Source organism: Dipodomys merriami, unplaced genomic scaffold (assembly GCF_024711535.1).
Source record: "Dipodomys merriami isolate MVZ:Mamm:240054 unplaced genomic scaffold, mDipMer1.0.p SCAF_4, whole genome shotgun sequence".
Classification (NCBI taxonomy): Eukaryota; Metazoa; Chordata; class Mammalia; order Rodentia; family Heteromyidae; genus Dipodomys; species Dipodomys merriami.
In genome coordinates, this window is record NW_027205603.1 from 7,622,389 (window position 1) to 7,648,712 (window position 26,324).

The 26,324-nt window shown below is 39.4% G+C and overlaps 1 protein-coding gene across 1 annotated transcript in view; it reads left to right on the plus strand.

The window, feature by feature from the left end:
• The first annotated feature begins 1,031 nt into the window (after positions 1-1,031).
• The window catches only part of Tmem236 (transmembrane protein 236), a 39,347-nt gene continuing 14,054 nt past the window's right edge, over positions 1,032-26,324 (plus strand). The window contains exons 1-3 of the mRNA XM_069990445.1: positions 1,032-1,318; positions 18,947-19,019; positions 21,920-22,064. Coding sequence (XP_069846546.1) covers positions 1,062-1,318; positions 18,947-19,019; positions 21,920-22,064 — 475 coding nt within the window. The 5' untranslated portion in view covers positions 1,032-1,061. The remainder of the gene's footprint in view (positions 1,319-18,946; positions 19,020-21,919; positions 22,065-26,324) is intronic.

The window sequence follows — 26,324 nt, forward strand, 5'->3', positions numbered from 1 at the left end:
TAACTTTTTCCACTTAGACTAGCGCTGGACCACTTGAACCTGGTCGCCACTTTGGACTTAGCAGTGGTTAATTGGAGATAAGAGTCTCACAGATTTGTCTCCCCAGGCTAGAGTGGAACCAGAATACTCAGATCTCAGCTTCCTGAGTCACTTGGATTATAGGTGTGAGCCAACTGTGCCCCACCTTGACCTTTATCCTTTTGTGTTGTTTATAGGCTTGTTTGCTCCATTGTAGCTTGAACATTTTCAGGGCAGGAAGCTTTATCTTTCATTCAACTTTATACCCTCACACCTTGGAAAATGCTCATCATGGGCACTAAAATATGTTTTCTGAAGAAAGGATATTCATGGACACAATTGTTCTTTAAATATTTGGATATGCTTTTAGACTAGATACTGACATTGTTAATATGTTACTGATAAGAGGCTCACATAGCACCCTGCTACTTTCCTGACCAGCAAAGGAAACATTTCCCCTAGGTGTGTGATAGTGAATAAATACCATAAATATCAGAAAGGATCCAAAGTGAATCTAAACTCCCGTTTTAAATGCTTTGAAGAAGAATGAGGGAGGCATGTAGTTCTCTGTGAAGAGACTTAAAGTTTGAGTATGTTCTCTTTGCCTAAATTCACTTAGACATAAAAAGAGAGGATTGAATAACAGCTATTCTTCATGATTCTAAAATTGCATCTTTCCAATGGCTCTGTTTAATAAGGGTTGAATTATAAAAATGATTTTGTGATAAAATCAGCAATACATAATATTAAAAAAACTTTTGTTTTTACCAGTGTTGCAAGACATGCATTCTAGTTCATTTGGTTTCTAATAATGGCTGTGCAAATACACTTAGTGATCCATTTCCACAATGGCCGTGTTTCTTTAAGAGACCATGGTTGTTAAGTTAGGAGATCATTGAACCATGTAAGGGTCAATAAAAGAATAAACTGGCTGGCTAGTGATTGGAGTACAAGGAACTTGGGCCTTGTTCAGTATCTGTGTGTCCATCTGCTGCTCACAATCACAGGAAGCAGTGGGCCCCCACAGCTTGCTTTTCCTTGATATGGCTTCTGGAAGGATCATTAAGCTGGTGGTTTTTGAGCTTCTGGAGCTTGCTGCTTTCTCCATTCCCACCCTGGTGATGATGGAACAGTTTGCCACTGCTTATCAAAAGACAAAGCGGAGTTCGGATAAAACACACTACTGGCTGGTTGTCTCCTGCTCCATTGCCTATGTGGCTTCAGTAACTCTATTAATTTGGGTTCCCATAAAAGTTCTCTTATACAAGAAGCAGCATCTGTACAAAAAAGTTACAGGATGGTGAGTAAAATAATTCTTTCTTTGCCTGTTTTTATTGAGACAAGGCCTCTCACTTTGTAGTCCAGGCTGGCCTTGAACTTATATTCGTCCTGCCTCAGTGTCCAGGCAGTAGGTATTACAGGTGTGTACTTCCGTGCTTCAAATAAAAGAATTCATTAGTAGGTTATTTCTGGATTGCTGTCAGGTATTGTCATGTTCTATATGCAAGGATGTAAGCCTAACACAAGTGTACAGAAGGTGAGATTAGTGGTTAAGTTACAATCATGGTTTCTGTAAACATGTTGACAGTATCTCATTTTCAGTGTTTTTCGCGAACATTTTTTTCTGAGTAGTAACAAATTTTGTGTGTTAATTATGTTATTAGTGTACACCCATGATATCCTATGTTGTACACATTGTACCCAATTTATCTGTACACTAAACTGCATAAAATTATCAGAATTCGCTTACACAAATCCTGAGAAGAGTGCAATGTGGAATTCTACTTTCTTGTAAAATGACAATGTCTATTTGTACATGTTTACGTTGCATCTTTCAGATCTGAACATAATTTGACCAGTAACTAATCAACAAGTTCCAGATAAAGTGGTTCCTTTACTTACATTAGAAAAATGATAGTTTACTATGTTGATAAATTCTTTTATCCTTGTAGAGAGCAAATATTTCCATGATAAATACAGAAATACTTTAAGTAAATTGGTTCAACTAGCAGTTTTGCTAAAGATTGTACTAACCCGTGCATGGATAGTGGTTGAGAAAAAGGAACCTGATACTGGCATGGTCTTCTTTTCAGATCTGATTCTTGTTACTTTTTTTTTTTTTTTTGCCAACTCTGGCCTCAAACTCAGGGCTTTCAGTTCTTGGTCTTCCTTGCTCAAAGTTGGTGTTCTGCCAATTGAGCCACACATCCACCTTGGCTTTTTGCTAGATAATAGGAAACAAAGTCTTCCAGACATTTCTGTCTACCTGGCTTCAGACAGTGACCCTCCAGCACTCAGCCTCCTCAGTCCTAGGGTTTCAGGTGTGAGCTGCTGGTGCCAGATACGTTTGAAAAACAAGAGGCTTGGAATTTTTATCATAGGCAAGGACTGGAATGTAAAAATAATGCAGCACCATAGCTAGCGGTATGTTCTGGAAGCAGCTGAAAGGGAGAGCTTGAGTGTGGGTGGGGTCATGAAGTATTTTTGAGGTACTGATACTAGAAGTGCCTTCTGGAACCTTGTCAGTGCACTTTTGGTACTCTAAAGGCAGAGATCTTAGGAAATTTTCCAGGAAACAAGCTAATTTGTGTTTGGCTTTGCCTTCATCAATTGGCTCTAGGGTCTTTCTAACCTTGTCCAGAGTCCAGGATCTGTTTCTCTCACACTTCCTTGGAACTCCTTTGGCTGTCCAAGACTCTTCACTCAACCAGCAATTCTGAGGAAATTATGGGAGGAAGGTCCAAATGACAGCAAGAGTAAACCAGGGGAAAAAGGCCCACCATAGCTCACAAAAGAGCTCTTTGGTCCCGTGTGTGTGTGTGTGTGTGTGTGTGTGTGTGTGTGTGTGTGCATGTATGCGTGTGTGTTTTCACACTCCTAAAACCTTATATTCAGAATGTAACTCAGGCAGCAAACTTTAAATTACTGTTATTAAATTGCATCTTTATAGACCACTTATTATGTGTTGAGAGCTTTCTATATAGATTTCTGTTCATTTTTTACCATCTGATTTAAGTAGTTCAACTTGAGGAGTAGATTCTTGAATGAACTTATCCTGGTTAGTTCCAAGAGGTCAAGCAACTTTCCAAACTCATCCTCTTGGTCCAAACTTTGGACCTTGGCCCATACAGCTCCATAATTGAAACCTAACCACTACCTTGAAGGACAAGATCCCAGTTGTTTGTGGGCAGTTGGAATTAAGAGGAAAACAGTCTTTTCTATCCTCTGCCAGGTGCCTGTGGTATTGTAGTCACTTCTGGGGTCTGTTCAAATTTTATTTTGTATACCTGGCCCAAGTCTTCCCTGTGCTACAAAGTCCTGGTTTGTCACCATATTATGTATTCTTTTGGGAAATCCTCTTCTTATCTCTAGTTTCTGTTTGTGGGTGTGTCTGACACAAGTGTTTTAAATAGTTTTAGATAGAGGACGATTGATCTATAATTTTAGTGAACTATGGAACTATTTCCTCATGGACTTATTCATGAACTGACATAGTTATCTTCCAGCAGCATTAAAGAGAAGCAGCAGCTCCCAAACCTCTTCTGGAAGTTTTACAGGTTATATGCTATAAAATTTAAACATTACTATAGCAGGATGAAATGCAGGTGTCAGCATTCTCATGTTACAAACGAAGAAACAGAAACTTAAAGAAATGATTAACTTCAGCAAGTGATAAAGGTAGTGAGCGGGATTTGTAGTAGAGTAGGGATTTGTAGTAGAGTAGGGATTTGAACTGGGATTTGTAATCCCAGAAATGGCTGAGTCCATGCAATTTTTTCATTCTCATATATTTTCCCCCTTTATTCTTTATTACTTTAAATAACACGAAAAATTCAACTCTTGCCATTAGTGTTAGGTAAATTAAATTGGCAGCTGAGGAAAGGGAGCAGCACATGGTATTCAGGCAAGGGAAAGGTTTATTTGCAGGCTGCCTCTAGTCAAGTTGGAAGGCCAGGTAGCAGGAATAAAAAAAAGGGTCGAATCTCAGCCAGGCCTGTCTTACCAAGGTCAGCGGTGGAAGAAGGTGTGGCCACATGGGATGCTGATGTGCCCTCAGTGAGGTGGGGGAGGTTACTGCCTCCCAAGGGTGTTGGTTACCTAGGTGACACAGGTACTGGGCGGAGACTTAACCAAGAGGAGGGAGGAGTCTGCCTTCCCAGGGTGGACCTTACAATTAGGAGACCATATTTGTCAATGATGTGTATTTTGGTATTATTTATGGCTCTCAAAGATGTCTATTTGGTTATTATATGTGGTAATATACAAGTATCATTTATTCATTTCTAAATAAATAAAAGTAATTGCTATTGTACAGAGTAAGGCTTGAAAAGAATTATTTTTGAAGACTAATGAGATAAATATTTGTTCTATGTAAAATTCCAGTGAGTCTCCACATTCGTAGACTTAATGTCAGTTGAGACTATTTCGGGGGTGGGGGGATCAGTTGAGACTATTTCGGGGGTGGGGGGAGAGAAAGAAAGAGGAGAGAGAGAGAGAGAGAGAGAGAGGGGGGGGGAGAGAGGGAGAAGGAGAGGGAGAGAGAGAGAGAGAGAGGGAGAGAGAGAGGAGGGAGAGAGAGAGGAGAGAGGAGAGAGAGAGAGAAAGAGAGAGAGAGAGAAAGAGAGAGAGAGAGAGAGAGACAGAGAGAGAGAGAGACAGAGAGAGAGAGAGACAGAGAGAGAGAGAGACAGAGAGAGAGAGAGAGAGAGAGAGAGAGAGAGAGAGAGAGAGAGAGAGAGAGAGAGAGAGAGAGAGAGAGAGGAGAGAGAGGAGCTAGATCTAAGAAAGAGCATATTGACTTGGGAGCCTGTGGCTCACATTTGTAATGCTAGGTACTCAGGAGATGGAGATCAAGCGGATCACAGTTTGAAGCCTGCCTAGGTAGAAGAGTCTATAACTCCAACATAACCAGCAAAAAGCTGGACTGGAGTCATGGTTCAAGTGCTTGAGTGCCACTAGAGCAAGGTGAGCAAAGGGTTGGCCCTTGTACTGCAAAAAGAAAAGAAAAGGAAAAGGAAAGAAAGAAAAAAGAGCAGAACTGGCTTCAAACTGCCAAGTTTAAAACCATGAAAACTCGATTAACCTAAATTTTTGAGTTTTATTTTACTCCCGAGCAAAATAGAAATAAGATTCTTTCCTGGAGTAAAGTTTTAAGATTTTGGATATGAAGTGTTTAACACAGCGCTGAGCAGATAGTAAGTACTCAATGAATATTATTAATGTGATTGCCTTGGGATGAACATATTACTTTCAGTTAAAATAGGAGCTCGTCTAATCCTCAGAATGTTCCTGAGAGGTGTCAGAAACGGAATGGAAAAACTGGAGAAAAGCCTAGGTTATGAGTTATAGTCCCTGAATTTGGAGAAATTTTTAGTGTCTTTTTAATCCTTTGAGAATAATGAGAACCAATATAGTGCCATATTAATGCCTTTAAAAAGCAATTAGCATTTATACAGTGCTTTCATATCTCATTTTCTCACTTGGCCTCTCTGAAAGTGTTACAAAATTGCAATGGACATAATTCTCACTTGATAAAATAGAAAACAATTTCACAGATCTTAGTCAACACTACAGCATGAACTTGAATTGGTCATTGTTGAATACTTCCTTGTTATTTCAGCATTACTGTTCCTTTTCAAGGCTGTCTCATAATGGACTAGGAATAAAGAATAAAAAAATAGCTGGGCGCCAGTGGCTCACGCCTGTAATCCTAGCTAACCAAGGAGGCTGAGATCTGAGAATTGTAGTTCAAAGCCAGCCCAGGCAGGAAAGTTGATGAGACTCTTATCTCTAATTAACTACCAGAAAACTCGAAGTGTTACTGTCGCTCAAGTGGTAGAGCGCCCAGGCTCGGAGTTCAAACTCCACAACAGCCAAAAAGAAAAAAGAAAAAAAAAAAAAGGAAAGAGAATTAAGGAATAAAGTAAGAAATGCAGTATTGGGGCTTGAACTCAAGGCCTGGGCTTTGCCCCTTAACGTTTTTGCTCAAAGCTGGCACTCTACCACTTGAACTACACTTCTACTGCCAGGTTTTTGGTAATTAATTGGAGACAAGTCTCATAGACTGTCATGCTTGGGCTGGTTTAGAACCTCAACCCTCAGATCTCAGCTTACTGAATAGCTAGGATTACAAGTGTGATCACCTTGCAAGAAAGGTAATTTTACACCTACTCCATTGTGCATTCCAACAAATAAGAGTCTTTCCTGAAGGATCAGTGAAAGTGTAACACCACTCAACTCTGGAGTCTAGTGTGAAACTGGAGTAGATCTGTACTGAGGAGGCCTCTGGGCAGGGTGGGATTCATGGGGAAGTAATCCCAGACTGTCTTGGGCCCAGATCCTTTCAAGCACTTCTTTGGATCTTTCACAGTACCATTTCTTGAGGCATGTCAAGAATCCCAGGACATACTATGTTTGAAAAGCCTCAATCTGTGATGTGCCATTCATTATAAGGCCTGAACATATTTGATGAGATCTGTTAGGTAATAGGTGAAGTGATAGTAAAATAAGTGCAAATGTTATTTTTCAAAAGCAAATGTTTGTTGAAAATGGCCTGTATACCAAGTATAATTCTAAACACATTGTAGGATTTGAGCTAGTTCCCTGTTACATAAAAGAATAAGTGTAGTTCTCATTTTTAAAGTGAGGAAATTGAGGTATTGGAGTAAACATGATCCAGGCAAGAATAGTTGAACCAAGATTGCCTCAAAGTGTTCTGTCTGCAGAGACTGGTCTTGGGAGCATCTCAGTCTCCCACATTAGCATACACAGGTGTCTTCCAGCAGCACGCACAAGCATCCTACAACATCACATAGCACGTGTCTGACCTGCAGGAACCAGAGCCCATTCTCCTCTCAGCACTTTTGAGGCCACGGGGAAGATTCTGTTAACTGCACACTGGTAAAGTATGAGCAGATAGTAAGTACTCAATGGGTCTGTCACCTCCCTCTGTACTAAAGGACCAATGATTTTTTTTTTTTTACTCATACTTGGCTATAGGATTTCTGTCCTTTTCTTTTCTGTGCCTCTCACCCATACCCTATGCAAAGCAGCAAGTGGTCTGTTTTGCTTTTCTCTCCCTGCTTACTGTATGTCGAATGTCACTGTATCTCAATTCACCTCTCTTGCCCAGCTCTCTGCTCTGTTTCCTCGCACCCTTATTAGGCACTCATTTTCAGAGCCACCTCTTGTAAAATTCTGGCACTGTCCTGCAAGTTTTTATCCTCATACCTCCTGTCAGTCCATTTGTCCTGATTGGTTTTGTTCAAAGGAACACAGAGAACCCATTGTAAATTAGTGTGAGCACTCTGGAAACCTTCATCAGTTGGCATCTGTGCATCTCTTCTCCCTGTCATTCCTGCTCAGTCCTGTGGATCTGACAGTAAGTACAGTCAGATGTGCTTAACAGTGGGACACACTCTTGAGAATTGTGCTTCTGTATCAGAGATGCAGTAACATGTGTGTGTGGAACTGCGACTGGTATATAAATACAATCTATTTGTATTGTAAACTTGTATATTTATTTGTAGTGCTAGTGCTTGAACCAACGACCTCCCTCATGCTAGACAAGAGATCTATTACTAACCTATATCCCAAGTCCTTGAGACACAGGGTCTTACCCTGTAACCAAGGTTGGTCTTGAACTCATGATCCTCCTGGCTTACCATTTTGAGTTGGAATTGCATGCCCAGCTAAACTTGTTTTCTAGCAAACAATTATTTTTATTTTTAATTGACACATAGTAATTATACATATTTATGGGATACAGTATGATATTTTTAGTACTTGTGGTGCATAATGATCAGATCAGGGCAATTGTCATTTTCTTTCACTTTTGACATTTGTCATGAGTTTGTTTTGGGACATTCCAAATCCTCTCTGCTAGCTGTTTTGAAATATTCAGCTAATTGATGTTGACTATAGTTATCCTGCTATGCTATAGAACATTAGAAGATATTCCTTTTATCTAACTGCAGTCTTGTACTTATCAGTCCTCTCTGTCTCTTCTTACCCAACATCCCTCCCAGAAATGTTTTTGTAAGTAAAGTAAGTAACAAGTAACCATAAAAAAATGTAGAATAATAAATACTATTAGCAACACTAGTAAACTATCATATGAGACATTATTTGCTGCGCATAACTGTGTGTAGTGTACTTTAACATGACTGGCAACACAGCATATTTGCAATAATATCCTCCAAACATGTCTAATGCTCTGCACTGTGGCGACGTAATGGCCATGACATCACCGGGCCATAAAACTCCTTTATATGACCGTGGGAACCCTTGTCTTATCTGTCCTCTGTCCTTGTCTGAAATGGCTGGATTCTTCCTTTAGAAAGTTTCCTGCATATTAGTTCTACCCTTAAAAAACTCTTTTCCATGTATATGTAGAACCAGAAGTTAACATTATTCTACAAAATACCAGAGCTGGAAGAAAGTTCCTTTTCTATATTCTCTCACACAATATAGGTTAACCAATCTTACTTTGATTTTACAGGGTACTCAGTATTTTCTATGGCTCCAGTTATAAGAGCAGCCTTTCTTCCTTTGTGGAAATAAACTCTGCCTAATCCTCTTTGTAGACATGAAACAGTGAATGTGACTGTCATTGTGCTAATTGCTCCCTGATACCCTCTTTTTATTGACCCTTGTTTATCCATTTCAGAGGATAAACTGTCATTTATTTGGTGATGGCTCCCTAAAGTATGTCAAAGGGGTGACTTGTCTGAGATAACTGAATCAGTATTGAATTCTATCATTCTTTCCCACAACTTCTGAACCTTCTCCTCTTGGAATCTCCTTGAAAGGCTGGTTGGCATTTTAATGTCTAGATCTGATCTCAGTATTACTCTGATGATATAGCTACTTGCTCCAGCTATGGATATAATATTACTGACTTTGTCTTTTACTGTGTCACCTGTTTCATAACTGAGAGGACCACTCTTAGTTTTCCTCTTAGAAAAACTTGCTCTCAAAACAAGGATCCTTCAAACTGCTCTTAAGCAACTCCCACAAACCTAAAAATGCCTGTCTTTGTATTTCACGCATCTGACACAGTTTATGTGAACTGGTAAGTGAATGAATAGTTGAAGTATGTTTTACACTTGAATTTAGTAATTTATGCTTATCCCTAGTAAATATCATTACATTAGCTTTAGCCATATTTAAAGTCAATTGAAATCTTTACAAACATGCTAGTGTCATTTTTGAAAGATGACTGTTGCCCTTGATTCTGTATCTTCTGCAAAGAAGTTGGCACAGCTGTGCCAACTCCTCTGGAATCACCACCCAATGTCCTAGATGGAAGGGTTGTATTTTCCAGTTTAAGACAACTCTTTCGTCCACTCTAAGGGTTTAAGTAACTGTAAATTTACCTTTCTAATTCCTATTTCTCATTAATTCAATTCCTTTTAAGTAATCATTTTCTGAGTAGCCAGACTTTTTCACAAGCTGAACTGGAGTATGCCACTCCCTATATCCTTGGACTTGGCCTGGAATTCAAGGCTATCTACCCTTGCCCTCCTGTCCAAACTACCTCCCTCTACACATTCCTTATGCTACCGAGTGATATTCTCAGGCCACGGTAGGGTGATAGACAGGCATCTTAGGTATAGCCTTCTTCCTCAGGGATTTGCTAGTCTGCTCTGGAAACCTCATGGTTATACATGAAAAATTCAGAGAGTAATATAAGGCCCTATATAAAAAAAATTACCAACTTCCTCCACCCCCCAGTCCTTCATTAGCTCAGAGTATAGACATCAAAATTTAATGCTGTGTACTGGTTGGTGTTTGCACTCTGAGACTCACACAAGTGCTCTAGCACTTTTTGCCTTTAGTTCTTTTTCAGATAGGGTCTTGAACTTTTTGCTAGGGCTGGCATCAGATTGTAATCCTTTCTATCTCTTCTCTCACTAGCTGGGATTACAAGTGTGTACTATCATACACACCTTAAAGAGATTTTTTTTCTTTTATCATTCTTTTCTTCCCTTTTCTCTACTGCACCCCATCAGCCTACACAGAGCTATGCACTCAGTAGGTTTCCTATCCATGGACTGCGTGGACTCAGGTTTCCTAGAAGAACATTTTTTTTTTTTATATCATCATTGCTCAGAGACTCTAAGGTTTGAGCTATATACATACCATATGTTCCCATAATATTTGGCACATAGTTTGAACTCATCAAATTTTAGTTCAGTGAGGGAATATTCTTATATATCGGGAAGTTAAGACAAAACTGGAAAGACAGGAAGTTCCTGCACCTTTGACTTCATGAATTGCCAAAGAGAGTCTCTCTACAAGCTTCTGAGTAGCAAGTCATTTCCAAGTAATTATCTGCATTTCCCGCCACAATGCTTCCTCTGTGACTAATCTCAGGGCCAGATATTTTACTACATAAATAGGAAGCTTTAGCTCACAGTGGCTGAGCTCAGTCTTTTCTTCATGAGCACCATTTCTGGGAATGTCCTTGTCAAAACCTATTTATTACAAATGCCCACCAAGGCCTTAATACTCCCAGAGTTTCATCCATCAATTACACCATGCTCCCTCAGTTCTTTTTTAGTCCATCCAAACTATAGATCTTCTAGTATGACTTTTACTATGAATAGACTTCCAAAGACACATCAATGAGATTTCTGGCAAAAACTCAATTAGTGTGATTGGTCTTATAGGATCACGGTAACAAAGTGCCACAAACTTGCTGACTTACAGAATATCGTCATCTCAAGCTCTGGAGGTCAAGGTAAAAATGCTAACAAAGTTGGCTCCATCTGAAATATATAAGGAAGAATCCTTATTTTCCCCTTGCTTCTGGTTGTTTGACATTCTTTAGCTTATCGATACATCATCCTGGGCTCTGCCTTGATCTTTTTATTTTTTTATTTCAAGACATAAATTTTATTACAAGATTTTATAAAAGGCATACATTGCCATTTGTAAGTTCTATGATATTGAAAAAAAATCTGTCACCAATCATTTTAGCTATCACATTAAAATATTTAAAATTTGTCGTCTACTTACAGATTTAAAATACATCTCAATGTGTCGCCCCTGTAAATAAAATATTACTCTCAATTACTGGGACATTCTGAGCAGCCTTTCCAATTTTAATTGGGAAAAGCATAGTGAAGTGGTGAGACAAGGTATTTAGAGTCTTTGGCTCCAGGCTACTACTGTCTTTTACATGAGAGAGACAGTAATGAAGGGTAAGTAATTGTTCTGAGGCTGGTTAGCCTGGCCACTGCCTGGGAAGCAGGGAGGGAAGGCAGCTCAGGAGAGTGCGAACAGTCCAGCCACACCACTCCGTTACCCTTATTCTCCCTCCTAGAATGATGCAGCTCTGGGTAACTTAGAACCTCTACAGGTTTCACTTTCCTCTGATGACTATTGTGTTTTCTTTGGAGATAAGACTTTTACTGGTGCGTATTTTACAGTTGTTTGTAAGGATGAAATATTCCTAAACACAGGAGGCACAAAATAAGTCTCCAGTCACTTCCTGGTCTCAGAAGCAGAGAGGATGTATTGAGATTCAGGTTTTAAAGGATGAAACCCTTGTTTAAGTCACTAGACTATTCAGGTTGGGGAGCACTGACTTGGGGGTAGTATACCACCGGTAGTCAGGAGTGCACACTGACACTACCACTTAGCCCATTTTGTGTTGCATAATCATAGAGGCAAGGCTGAAAGAATAGCAGTCTCAGGCTATTCCTGAGTTTTCCTATAGCAGAGAGACATTAAAAGAAAATCAGCTTAAGAAAAAATAAATTCTGTCTTGCAAGTTGCGCTAGAAATTGGCAGAAAAGGAGAATTTCCAGAAGTTAGATCCATAGTTTCATCTAAAAAGTATGAGCTGGGGGGCTGAGAAGTTGGCTCAGTGGTAGAGTGCTTGCCTCACATGCATGAGGCCCTGGGTTCAATTCCTCAGCACCACATAAGCAGAAAAAAGCCGGAAATGGCACTGTGGCTCAAGTGGTAGAGCGCTAGCCTTGAGCTGAAGAGCTGAAGGACAGCGCACAGGCCCCGAGTTCAGACCCCACGACTGGACCCCCCCCCCCAAAAAAAAGTATGAGCTGGTATGGATCAAGAGCTCTCCAGGCAGGTTGGGGCTTAAGTACTTCTAGTAGCCACAAGCAGTTTTCTCTCAGGTGCATTTGTTCGGTATGAGTGGCTGTTTTTTGTTTGTTTGTTTGTTTTTTTAGATTCCAAATAATTTAATGTTCTAAATATTTTAACACAACTATCAAGGTACTGGACAGAAACAATGGAAAAGTTTTTTTGTTATTTAACTAAGGAGAATTGCTTCCTGAGTATACGATAAAGCTGAAGACCATAAAGGAAAATACTGACAGAAAGATTTTCATTCCTATCAGATTTTTTTAATTGTGATTACATAATTTCCCAGATTTCACAGTATTGTAGAATAATGATGTTCATTTAAAGTCACAAACTCATTCTAACTTTCCTGGAGCAAATTGTCTATCATGGTCTATAACATATAACGGTGTATACATATACACCGTACATGTGATCAGCATCATGGGGTTATTTAGTAGTGGTTCGACCAGATGAATGGAAGTTCTCTGTTTCTTAAGTCCTGTTAGTTTTGTCATATCACCTAACATTTTGGATTTAACATCCACTTATCAGGGAGACCATGTACCGTTTGTCTCTTTGCTCTTGGCTTACCTTGCTCAACATGATTTCTTCTAGCCCCATCCATTTCCCTGCAAATGCCATTATTTTGTCATTTCTAATGGCTGCATAATATTCCATTGTGTATAGATACCACAATTTTTGGATCCATTCATCTGTGGTGGGGCATCTGGGTTGTTTCCATATCCTAGCTATTGTGAACAGTGCTGCAATAAACATGTAGGTGCACGTGTCCTTGTATATTGGTTCCTGTTGTTCAGGGTAGATGCCTAGAAGTGGTATGACTGGGTCATAAGGGAGGTCAATGTTTAGCTTTCTAAGGACCCTCCAGACTGCTTTCCAAAGTGGTTGTATAAGTGTACAATCCCACCAGCAGTGTAATAGGGTTCCTCTTTCTCCACATCCCCTCCAGCATTTGTCGTTGGCTGATTTGTGGATGTGGGACATTCTGACTGGGGTAAGGTGATATCTCAGGGTTGTCTTTATTTGCATTTCCTTCACCACCAGGGATGATGAACATTTCCTCATGTGTTTCTTTGCTATTTTTATTTCTTCATCTGAGAAGTCCCTCTTTAGTTCCTTTGCCCATTTAGTAATTGGTTTGTTAGGTTTGGGAGGGATTAGTTTCTTGAGTTCCCTGTATATACTGGATGTTAACCCCTTGTCTGATATATTGCTGGTAAATATTTTTTCCCAATTAGTTGGTTGTCTTTCTAGCTTGGTTGCGATAGCTTTAGCTGTGCAGAAGCTTTTTATTTTAAGGTAGTCCCATTTGTCGAGTCTCTCTCCAATTTGTTGTGACCCTGGGACTCTGTTCAGGAAGTTCCTTCCTGTGCCTATTAGTTCAAGTGTCTCTCTTACTCTGTCCTGCAGTAGTTTCAGAGATTCAGGTTTAATGTTATTGGTGCATGGTGATAGGCTGGGGTCCACTTTTAGTTTTCTGCATGTGGTCGCCCAGTTTTCCCAGCACCAGTGGTTGAAGAGGCTGTGTTTCTTCCACTGTATGTCTTTGGCTTCTTTGTCGAATATCAGCTGGCTGTAGGCCTGTGGATTTATTTCTGGATCTTCTATTCTATTCCATTGGTCTTCGGGTCTGTTTTTGTTCTGCCTTGATCTTTAAATGACATTTTCCCTGTATTCACATTGGGCATCTTGTTTCCAAATGGTCTCTTCTTTGGAGAATATCAGTCACACTGAATTAAGATTCACCATAATATACCATCTTAACTTGATTACCTCTATTAAAACATAGTTTCTGAATAATTCATACTTGGAGGCACTGGGCATTGGGGCTTAAATATGACTGTGGGAGACAAAATCCAACTCATAACATCCTACCCTTGTCATGTTCTTTCCATGTGGAAAATATATTCGTACTTCCCAACATCATAATCATCCTAAAATTCTAAGTTCAAAATTCCACCTAAATATCCAAAGTGCCAAAACTCATCATCTAAATCATCCTTATTAGTTCTAAGTGAGATTGGGAGAATGTTTCATCTGGTAGCAAAATTCTTTATAAGTCTGCCTCCAAAATACAATGCTTGGGTCTGATATTTTACCAGTCCTTCAGTGAGAGAGTGAAAGGAATAAAGGATTCATGGGTCTCTGTTATGTTTGAAACCTAGGAGGGGAGATTCCTTTAGGTGTGCGGCTAGATACTCTGTTCTCTGGGCTCACCTTCCAGTCCTCCCAGGGTGGTGGCCCTATCCTCTGAATTGAAAGGGGGGGGGGCACCAGCTTGAGATTGTAACACCAGGCTGTCCAGCTTCTGTACCAAGCAATCTTTCTTTCTTCCCTTCCTTTCCCTCCTTCCTCATCCCTCTTCTTCCTTTCCCTTCTCTACTCTTCCCCAGCCCTTCTGTCCTCTTTCTTTCCTCTCCCTCTCCTTTTCCCATTCATTCTCCTTTGCCTTCACTTTCCTTATCCCCTCCCCACTCTTCCTCTCTCTTCCTTCTCATTTATCTTTTTCTTAAAACACTTCTGCAGCCAACTAGTGCTGTGTACTGGCTCACTTCCTAGAGTCCTGGAAGCCCAACAGCCCTACCTTCAGTCCATCCATCTTTTCCTCCACAGTCCAAACTAACAGTGCATCTGCTCAGGTGGTTGAACACCACAATCTTGGTGTTCTCTCCATAGACATTTTTGTCTCTTTTTATTTTTATTTTTTGATATAAGTATGATGAGGCTGAGAATTTGTCAAATGTTCAAGGTTTCTTGTTGCTTAACAATTCTTTCTTCATTTTATCTCTCTTCTCTCACATGTTAGTATGCACAGCAAGGAGAAAACAAACGACCTTCAATGCTTTGCTATATCCTCAGGTCAGTGTCTGAGTTCATTGCTTAGAACACAACGGAACACATTTCAGCTAACCTTCCCTCCATATTTCCAATAGTTCATCCCTCATCTCCATCTTAAACACTGGAAGTGTCTTGTATTTTTCATATTTCTAGTACCATTCTGTTTAGGACAGTATATTGCTTTTCGACAGTGATTAGAGCTTTCTTTACAGCTCTCCTCTTTTCCATTTGGATCCCTTCCTCATCAGAATTGCCTATTTCCACCAATAATCTCTTCAAAGCAATCTATACTTTTTCTAGTATATATCTCAAAACTCTTCTAATCACATCTATTATTCAATTCCAAAGCCACACCTTCATTTCCAGGCGTCTGCAGCAGCGTCCCTTTTCTATTAGCAACATATGCATTAACTTCCTATACATACTGCAACAAATCGTCAAGTGAGAGACACAGGCAATATACCTCTATTGTTTCACCTGCTGTGGGCTAAAAGTCTGAGAGCAACCTGATGTCTGAAGGTGATGAGGTAGCATCAGTTCCTCACCTGTGACCTCTCCTTTTTGGCTCTCTGGAATTCCTTGGCTTAATCAGATATCACCTTGATTTCTGCCTTTATCATGACATGGCATTCTTGCTGTCCTTTCCTAGGGCAAGCCGCTCACCACATTTACATGTTTTTTCTAAGGATACCATTCATATTGGATCAGGATCCACCTTAATGATCTTATTTAAATTATGTGTTCTCTGTAAAGATTCTGTCTCTAAGCAAGGTTACATTTGAAGATACGAGGGTACTTCTCAGTAATACATTCTAAGCAAGTCCTAGAAGTTGTTAAGAGCTTCAAACATAGGTTAGCTTTTTTAATGTTGTTAAATAAAACACAGTCTTAGTCTGGTGTTTATTAACTGTTTAGTTGATTAGCATTTATTGGGTTGCTAGGATGTGCCGGGCATAATTTTTTTTAGCATCATCTGGATAAGAAACAATTTTCACATGTACGTTCCATACCCTTAAGTTCAAAGCTAACACTTTCGCCTACTAGGAATTTAGTAAACAGCACACGGCAGTATTAAGTAGGACCTGCAACTTTATTGCATAAACTATTGACAAATAATAAAAATTGGTGGTCACCAATCTTTTATATGTGTCATATGACAGAAACTTCAGAATAAGTTTTATGAACTTCATTACTTTGATATTATAAGTGATTACAATTTCCTCCTTTGGAGTCTTAAATCCTCCCAATGGGGGACAATGGGTTCATGGGCACACCTATTACTGCATAAAAAATTCACAAGAATTTACCTAAGTGTATATAATTTTATTTTTAAAAGTACTTTAAAAAGAATTTGGCTAGCTCACTCCTAAAACCTAACCACTTAGGAGGCTGAGATCTGAGGATCACAGTTCAAAGACAGGAAAGTCCATGAGACTCTTATCTCCAATTAACCAGAAAAAAAAGCCAAAAGTGGAGCTATGGGTCAAGGGATAGAGTGCTATTCTATTCTTGCTGTTCAAGTAAAAGAGTGAAAAAAAACCACAACAACTTAAGAACAGTGCCTGGGCCCTGAGTTCTAGCCCCAGGACTGCCACACAAAAGAAAAAGAAGTCAAAGAATTTGCACAATTTCAATATTGTTTGGGTAAGCCTGCACATTTTATTTTGCTCATTGAAGTTTTATCCTGCAAAGGGTCTATAGATCCACTGGATTCCTGGTAGGTTCGCATTAAAAAAAAGATACAAGAATAGCATTTTGGCTGCTGGAGATAAAGTGAAATGGAAATGCACTCTCTGCTTTTAGGGAATTTACAGTGGGGATGAAGAAGGAGGAAGGGGACAGGTAATACAAAAAGAAACCATGAGCAGAATTTTAGCAGTAGTAAGAGCTGAAGGCGGGAGAAGCAGATGCCAAAGAGGAGCCAGACAGAGCAGACCTGGTCAAGGATCTTTGCAGAGAGACCAGGCACTGGGAAATGGAGGTAGGGAAGCCTGGTTATTATCCCTGAGTAACCAGATGGCTGGTACAGCTGGAGTTAAATAAGGAGAACATTCCTGTTGTGTTCGATGAGAAAAGTTAGAGAAAGAAGAGAAACCATTTCCCGAAGAACATGTAAGCAAGAGTAATAACTTTCAATTTTATGAAGTATATTGGCACATCCATTGGAGAGTTTCAAAAATTTATATTAAAATATAGACCCTTAACCACTTATGTATAGTTCTGGGGTATTAAGTACATTCTCATTATGTACTGCCATCACTACCATCTGTCCACAAAACAACTTCTGTAATGAAAACCCTGCACTGATCATATGTTCTCTCCTGACATTTTCCAGTTCCTCAGCATCAGAGATGTCTATGCAGAAGAGTCCATGACACATGTATCACATTAAAAAAACCACTGGACTTTATTTATTTAAATGTGGAGAAAATGAAGCTAGGGAAAAACAGAGACACTACAGGAAACCAGTTAGCAAACACTGTTGATGAGAGCATTTGGAAGGTATAGTGTGAGATTGACAATGGGATCAGCCAGTTTATCAGACACAGATGGCATAGAACAGGTATGAGGGAGGGAATGTTAAGTCTGAATCACCTCTTTGACATCCAGTAGAGATATCAAACAGTCGTGTGCAGAGTTCAGAGTTCAGGGAAAAGGCCAGTGTGGATATTTGACAGTTATGACAGATTTAAAGTCATAGGAATGGATGAGACCATCAAAGGAGTTAATGAAGATGAACTCTGGGAGCACTCAATCACCAGGAACCTTCCTCTTTCAGAAGTTAAGCTGAGAGGAAGAAGATGCTGTGCATGCTTTAGCCGGTGCTACTTAGGGACTTTGTGGTGTAGGAATGTAGATCTGGGCTAGGAAAAAGAAGCAAAGTTGCAGAGTATAAATATTATTGTAATGTGTTAGCCAGGTCATACTGGGTCTGGTTAAGAGAGAGTAGCAGTCTCCCCTGCTTTGAAAGCAGTCAGTACACATTATTAAACTTAATATAATACTCATTTAAGGAAAGTAGTAAATACTTCGTTTTAGAAAGACTTTGAGTTTCTTGTGTTCCCATATGTTAACCAAACTTCATTTTTTTAGCCATAAGATACAATTATATTATATCTCAATCACTAGTTGATGGATTGATCATTTAAACTTTAAGAAATGGTCTAAAATCAAGCTCAACAATTACAGTTTTTGACTAGGCATGGTGCCACATGTCTAGAATCCTAGCACTCTGAGATTGAGGCAGGAAGAGCATGATTTCAGGCTAGCCTGGGTTGTTTAGTGAGATGCTACCTGAAAAAAAACAAAAAAAATAGAAAAACATTTTTAAATGATATATCTGTTATACTCTTAGGTTCAAGTAAAAGTTATCCAAAATTTTTAAGTGATCTTAACATTTTTGTTTTAGGTGATTTGAGTGTTCAATAGTTTTATTGTCTTTTAGTATATTTTGTGAAAATCAATTTTACAATATATAGGATACTCTACAGCTTAAGAAAATTGTGCCTCTTCCTCCTCCTCCTTCTCCTCCTCCCCTTCCTCCTCCTCCCTCCTCCTTTTCCTCCTCCTCTTCCTCCTCCTCCTCCTTCTCCTCTTCCTCCTCCTTCACTTCTTCCTCCTCCATCTTTTTGTTTCTCACCAGCATCCTATGCCTTCAGTAGGACTCTAGCTAATGAGTGATGGAAATATTGAATGTGACTTTGTCTTAGATTTCAGTGCTTTTAGCAGTTTTATAAGTTTCTAATTATTTGGATTATCTAGAAATCTTTGATTCCTTCATTGAAGAAAATAAATTGGAGAAAAAAAGTATTTTTTGCACGTGCTTCTCCGAAATACTCAAATTTGGGAAATAGGAAAGGGGAAGCATCTAGAGATGAATAGAATAAGAATTTGCAGCATTAGCAAATGACACCGGAACTGTGGATGTGTGGTGCATTCTTGCTGTGGCTTATTTTTTTTTCTCCTCTGCTAGGAGACCCATTCTGATGATGTGTGTAATCCTCACCACACTCCCGAGCTTCAGCTTCTCTATAGCTGTGACGGAGGTACGGAACTCTCCTTTCTTCTACAAGATTTGGAGGTCTTAGAAGCGTGCTTGTTGGAATTTGTGGGAGGACCACACCCCCAATGCCCATGTTCAACTTTACTTCATCCCTTCTTCTTCCAAACTGTGAGAGAGGCAGTTGAAAGTACAAAGACCATGGTTATGTCTGTGATTGTACAGCATTCAGTTACACAAAGAATTAATTACTTTTGGCTTTGTGTGTAAGAGACAGGGATGCAATTTAGAAATAATTTTTTTAAAAAGTAAGGAATTTGAAAGTTGATCTGTGATGCTTATTTTTTCTTACCAATTTGATGCTTTCCATGATTTTTTTCTTGTTTCTAAATGGAATATAACAATGCTCAAAGGGACAACCTCTTCCACACTAAGATTTTTTGACAAGTGCTATGGACATGGTGTTTACTTGGAAATAACCTAATGAAATATGGTTTCAATGGGACTCCACTCTAATACATTGAACTTTTAGGCTGTGGGAACTTGATTATCTGTGGCAGTCAAAAAAGAATGCTATTTTTTTTTTTTTACACATAATCTGGTATGTAGTTCCAGTTGGCCTAGAACTTGCTATGTAGCAAGCCTGGCCTCAAACTCATAGCCTTCTCTCTTCTGCCTCCTAAGTGTCAGGCTCTGATTTTTTGATAAAATGTTGGGAAATAGGAAGGCAAGTATCTTGGGAGGTTTCCAAACACTTCAGAAAGTCTGTTTGCCATCTCTCAATGTTTAGCATTTTGAAATGAGACCATATCTGAAGTTTTAATTCTTTTTGTTGTTGTTATTTTCTATGATTAGTCACCCATTACAGATTTTTCTTCCTTCTTTTCCTTAAATTGCCATTGAAATGAGACATACAAACAAAAGAATACAAAAGTATAAATATATAATATCAATGGAATATCACCAAGCAAGTTCCTGGGCAAACATGACTGAGGTCAAGAAATATACCTTAGCTAGCTCCACGCACGCTTCTTATAGTAACTCCTACTCTCTTCCCCAAAGATAGTTTCTATTACTTCTCAATAGTTTGCCTGCTCTTGAATTTTGTGAAAGGGCAGATAAACTTTTAGATTTTATTTATCTGTGAAATGGTTTATAGCCGGCTTACTTAAAAAACTAGCATGAGGATCATTCATGCTTTAATATGTGGTTGCAACCCATCCATTTTCATGGTTGCAGAGTATTTGAGTTTTTGAAGATACTACAATTCTTTTATGCATTTATAAATTGCTAGGGATCAAATTCAGAGCTTCCTTCATGAAAAGCACGTGCTCTATCTTTAAGCTGGTATCACGTGCCCTACCATACTTGATGTCACAATTTATCTGTTCTTTCTTTTTTTTTGGGTGGTCATAGGTTTCAAACTCAGGGCCTGACACTTGATAAGTAGGGACCCTGATACTTGGAAGCCATATACCCAGTCCCTTTTTTCTAGTGCCAGAACTAAAGCTTGAGCTCAAACCCTTACACTCTCATTTGGCTTTTTCACTCATAGCTGGTGCTTTACTGCTTGACCCTTGCCCCCAGTTCTGACAGTTTTTAGGTTTTATTTCTTTATTTTAATGTATGTATTGCTATTGTAAAGGTGATGTACAAAGGGGTTATGCCTATATAACTCAGATAAAGAAGACACTTCTTTTTAAATGATGAATTTTGACTTTTTGCTGGTTAATTGGGGATGAGAATCTCTCAGGTTTGTCTAACTAGGCTGTCTCTGAATTGTGATCCTCAGAGCTCAACTTTCTGAGTAACTAGGATTATAGCCATGAGACACCAGCACTTTGCTATTTCCATTCTTTTTTTTAATTTAATTTAATTTTATTTGTGAACATACTGTACAGAGGAGTTACAATTACATGGGCAGGATAATGCGTACATTTCTTACCAAGCATTGCAGCCTCCTCCTTTGTTTACCCTTCACATCCCTTCCCAGCCTCCCCCCCCAATCCCAATCCTTCTCCTTCCTCCCCCTTCCCCCCCCACCGACGTTGTGCTAATTCCATTCTTGATGTCCATTTTTGGCTGTTACAAATAACATTACTGGAAACAAGATTGAACTGTCTTGTGTGCACATGTACACATATTTCAGTTGGTTAAATACCTACACATAAAATCTGGAGACTATGCTATTTTGTGTTCTCCTTTAAACTCGTTCTCTATCCGGAACTGATTCTATTTGTCTGGTTATATTTGTCTGAGGTTTCACCTTTGCTGTGAGTTGGGTGTGCTTATCTGTAATTTGTATCTAAGCTTTCTGCTCTGTCTCGTTACCCAGTTTCACCTCCTTGTGCTAACCAGATGCTTCCCTATCTTGGTAATCATTGGATTGTAACCAAATAGTCTTACTTCCTTCTAGCAGTTATTGTCCTTTGTATTTCCACATAAATTTTAGAATCTGCCATAGAAATATTGATTAAAGATGCATTGAATGGTATCATTTTTACAGAATCTTATTTTCTAATTATATCATTGGTATTTTACAATAATTCATCCACTGGGGGGATTCTCTCCATAAACAGTCATGTAATCTACACATAATATTTCAATGTTCTTTCTTTTCCGTACTTGCACTATATGTTTCTTTCTCCCTTACAATGTTGCATAGGCAAAAATTGGTGTCTTTGTCTTGTTCGGACTTCAGATGGATGCCTTCCAATATTTCACCATTAATGTGATGAACGCTGTATGGAAGTTCATCTACTTATTACATCCTTACAAAAGACTCAGTATTGTGAAGTTGAGAACCTAAAAAGCTACAAACCAAACTTTGATGTCTTTAATAAATGCACCTATAATTACATTAGAATTATATGCAGATCATTAAGAGAAATGTTGAATGAACAAAGTATAATAATTTAATGAGTTTAAATGGTTCTCTACAAACAGGTTCAAAAGAATGTCAATGGCTCTACTGTGGACCTGCTGCCGGATTCCTTACCTGACCTGCCAGTTTCTCTGGTCATCTTATCCTTGATCCTTGTTGACATTATTGAAAAACTGAGGCTCTACCCTCTTAGAGGGAGCCAAAAGTGTAAGTATTCTTTTAAATATATTTTTAAAAGTTACACATACCTTTCTACCTCTCTGTTGCCTGTTACCTGATGACAGGTTTCCTGATACCTTTTCTTAGGGTGAACATTGCTGATGGATCAAACATGAAGCTGTCCAGATATAACTGTTTCAAGTGTACTCTCATAACTATTCTTAATTGCCTTTTGGTAGTACTGATAAATTAAGAAAGCTAACAAATACTGCCAGTAAATTCATTGCTTACCAAGTTATTTATCAGGTTGTTATTTTGGAAACCTACAAAGCTGCTTGGGGCACTGCTATTGAAGGTGCTATTGAAGGGGAGAGAAGGTCTTTTGAGTGGAAAGAGGTTGAATTGGTGTCTCTAGAGGCCCACCGCCTCAACCAGATCAACACGATTCTTGTTTAGTTAGCAGTTCTTTTATGTAAGATTTCATCTGGAGCAAAGAAGGTTCTGTTTTGAAAAGCATCAATCTAGGACTTCATTTAGAGCTGTAGACTGTACCTGTTAATGCTATCATCTCAGGCCCAGCTCCCTGGGAATGTGATGGCGCCCCCTAGAGCAAGAGCCAGCCTCTGTCTGGTCCCCGGTGCTCTGGGCTAATTCAGTTTTTAATTGTTCTGATGGGGTTCTAAGAAGTTCAAAGCACAACACTGATGAAAAACACAACCTTTTCAAAATTCTGTCTTTTAAAACATTATTTTTTGGCAGTGCTTAGGTTTAAACTCAGGATCTCACACTTAAGTGCTCTGTCGCTTGAGCCAAGACCCAGCTCTTTTTTTGCTTTAATTTTCAGATAGGCTCTCATGATTTTTGCCTTGGATAGTCTCAAAAAATGGGATCCTCTTACTTTGTCTTCCAATGGACTGGGATTACACATATGTATCAACTTTTAGTTGGTCATGGAGCTTGAACTCAGGGTCTGGGTATTGTCCCCGAGCTTTTGTACTCAAGGCAACTGCTCTACCACTTTGAGACACAGTTCCACTTCCAGTTTTGGGAAGGGTAATTGGAGATAAGAACCTCACACTTTCCTGCCCAGCCTGGATTTGAAGCAGGATCCTCAAATCTCAGCCTCCTGAGTTACTAAGATTACAGTTGTGAGCCACCAGCACTATTTATTTTGTGTGATAGGGACCAGGACCAACACACAAAAAAATCCTTTTTGTCTGGACTAGGTTCGAACTGCAGTGTTCCCAATCTGCACCTCCCAGATTAGCTGGGATTACAAGAATGCACTACCATGCATATCCCTCAATTCTCCGTTTGAATTATTTTATTTCTGATGTTTTATTTTTCTAAAACAACACCGATACATTTTTAAAAACCTTATAAAATTACAGATAAAAAAGAAAGGGAGATCAACTGTAATCTTTCAAATGAGAGAATTTACAAGTGACAGCATCTTGTATATTATTCAGTCAATAAAACTGATTTTTAAGCCAGGCACCAGTGGCTCACATTTGTAATTTTAGTTACTCAGGAAATAGATCTGAGAGGTTCGTGGTTCAAAGCCAGTCAGGATAGGAAAGTCTGTGAGACTCTTATCTCCAATTAACCACCCAAAAAGCCAGCCTTGAGGGGAAAAAAGGCTCAAGAAAAGGGTGTTGGCCCTTCCAGGACCAACACACACACACACACACACACACAAATAAATAAATGAAAGCAAACTGGTTTTCAGGCTTTTTCTTAACCATATATGATGGGAATCATTCTTGTTATCATACCACTTATGTTATTTTTATTGGTTGACTAGTATTTCATTATATCAACGAATCACATGATTTATTTGATTGAAATTTTATTGTTGACCAACTTCATTTGTTCTGCTGTTAGAAAAGCCAGGGATATGGTTGGAATAGGGGAGGCTCTGGGAGGGGAGAAAAGCCCTGAGTGGAGCATGCGTGTTTTATGTGTGGGTGGACATCATTTAAAGAGACCCTGTGTTGTTTTGGGGAAGCTAGAAACAACTCTGTGAAGCGATGGGCCAGACCATAGCTGGGGATGGAGAGAGTTAAGTGGTGCTGGATGAGAGCCGAATGATACCAGGATGGTGACTGCACAGTGTCCTCAGAAGACCCAGGGCATCTGCTGGTGCCAGACTTCTTAGCAACTGTGCTGCCAGAAGAAAGTAACTATTATGGGCTAGCTGCTCATGCAGAGAGATATAGAAGAGGGTCACCAGGGGATGGCAGGAATACTGCAAGATGGTAAGAGTAGGTTGACCACAGGAGAGTTATGTGCAGTCAGAGCCCACTCTCCGGGGATGAGGTCAACTGACTATTTGAGTGGAACACCTCAGCGCTCCACACAGGAGGTGGTTTCTTCTGTCGCTTCAGTGAGTGTGCCAGGTGTAGGGCTGGCAGGGTGAGGCTTTCAACTAAATCTGCTCACCAGGGCCCTGGGCCAGTTCCTTCTGTGCAGTCTCTTTAATACCCAGACATGTGGGCCAAGCCAGAGGGATCTCAGCAGTATAGACCATTAGTTCCTCAGGCAGCATTGCTGGCTTAGGGTCTGCAGAAGATGTTACGGTTTCTGATAGGTATATTCACATGGCTTTCTCCGAAGAATGTTCCCATTTCTCCTCCCAACACGAATGTAAGATAGGACCCACTTTTCTTCCACCTTGTGATTTATTTCATTTTATCTTTATCAATTTCATAGTCAAAGACAGTATCTATTACTTTCCCAGTATGCTTTTTTTAAAAAGTAGTAGTTGCCTTAAATTTTTTTCATAGATTTACTGGTGCTTTGTGCTTTTTGATTTTTTTTTAAGTTTTGGAGACAGGTTTCACTATGTCACATAGGCTGGCTTCAGGCTTGGGAACTGGATCTAGGCAGGCACCACCATGCCCAGCTTCCAGTATGTATTTCTTACAAAAATCAAATATTGTCTTTGATCAATTTTTCTATTGTTATATTTCTCCCCCTGCCTTAAAAAAACTAGGGCTTCATTAGCTTTATATACATTAACGACTCTGGGTTTTGCTATGTCATAGATAGAGTATATGCTGTGGAGTTTATCAATTGCCTTCCAATTTTACTGTGGATTTGATATGGAGAATTTCTAATTTTGACATCATCCTGTACATTTGTCCCTTATCCATTCTCTTTTTTATTACTGTAAGTGAAAATTATTATTTATTCTCTCAAGAAAGTTTAATGAAGAAAAGTTCAATTCCCTATAGCACACAAATTATTTAACTTATGAATATCCAATAAATTAAATATGATAATCACCACACTAACTTACTTGAGCTGGCCAAATATGTTGACTTTTGTCTCCATAGGATTTCTGTCCACTTTTTCTTGGAGTTATATAGAAATCACTTACTAGATGTTGCTGGGAAGGTGGCTCAGTGGTAGAGCGCTTGCCTTGCATGCCTGAGGTCCTGGTATTGATTCCTCAGCACCACATAAGCAAAAAGAAAAAAGCCGGAAGTGGCACTGTGGCTCAAGTGGTAGAGTGCTGGCCTTGAGCTGAAGAGCTGAGGGATAGCGCCTAGGCCCAGAGTTCAGGCCCCACGACCAGACCACCCCCCCCCAAAAAAAAAACTGAAAAAAATCACTTACTAGAGTACTTTAAATCTATAAGTGTACCATCACCCAAATGAACTGAAGTAGCATTTCTGGGATGGGACTTAGATATGTGTAGATTATTTTAAAAAAGAAGATCTTGGTAAATGATTGTAATTTTATATCTGAAATGAAGAGCAATGGCTCCCACTCGTTTTTTGTTTGTTTGTTTGTTTTTGATCATGGGGCTTGGGCACTGTCCCTCAGTTCTTCAGCTCAAGGCCAGCACTCTACCACTTGAGCCACAGCGCCACTGGCTCCTACTCTTGACTATACCTTTGTATCAACTAAGTTGTTTTTATAGTTTTTAAACATCCAGGTGGAACCCCCAGATCATCAAATCATGTTTGAAGAATGGGACTCAAGCACTGGTAACTTCAGGAGTGAGGAGAAAAGAAACGAGCAGTTGATACCCAATAATGCTCTGGTTTCATTGTTAAATAGGAGGTACATATTTTGCTGGTTAGAGTGGAGAAGTTGGAAGAGAAGCGTGAAGAGGGTGGGGTGAGGAATTGTGAGGACTGGGTATGACGTGGGCTAGAGGCAGAGTGGTAGGCTTATGAGCAATGTTGAGGGTACAGCAAAGAGTGGAGCCAGGGATTGAGTGAATCCAAGAACCCTTGGTATTCTCCAGTGATCTGGAGACATCAGAGCATGGATGGCAGGAAAAACAAAACTGTAGAT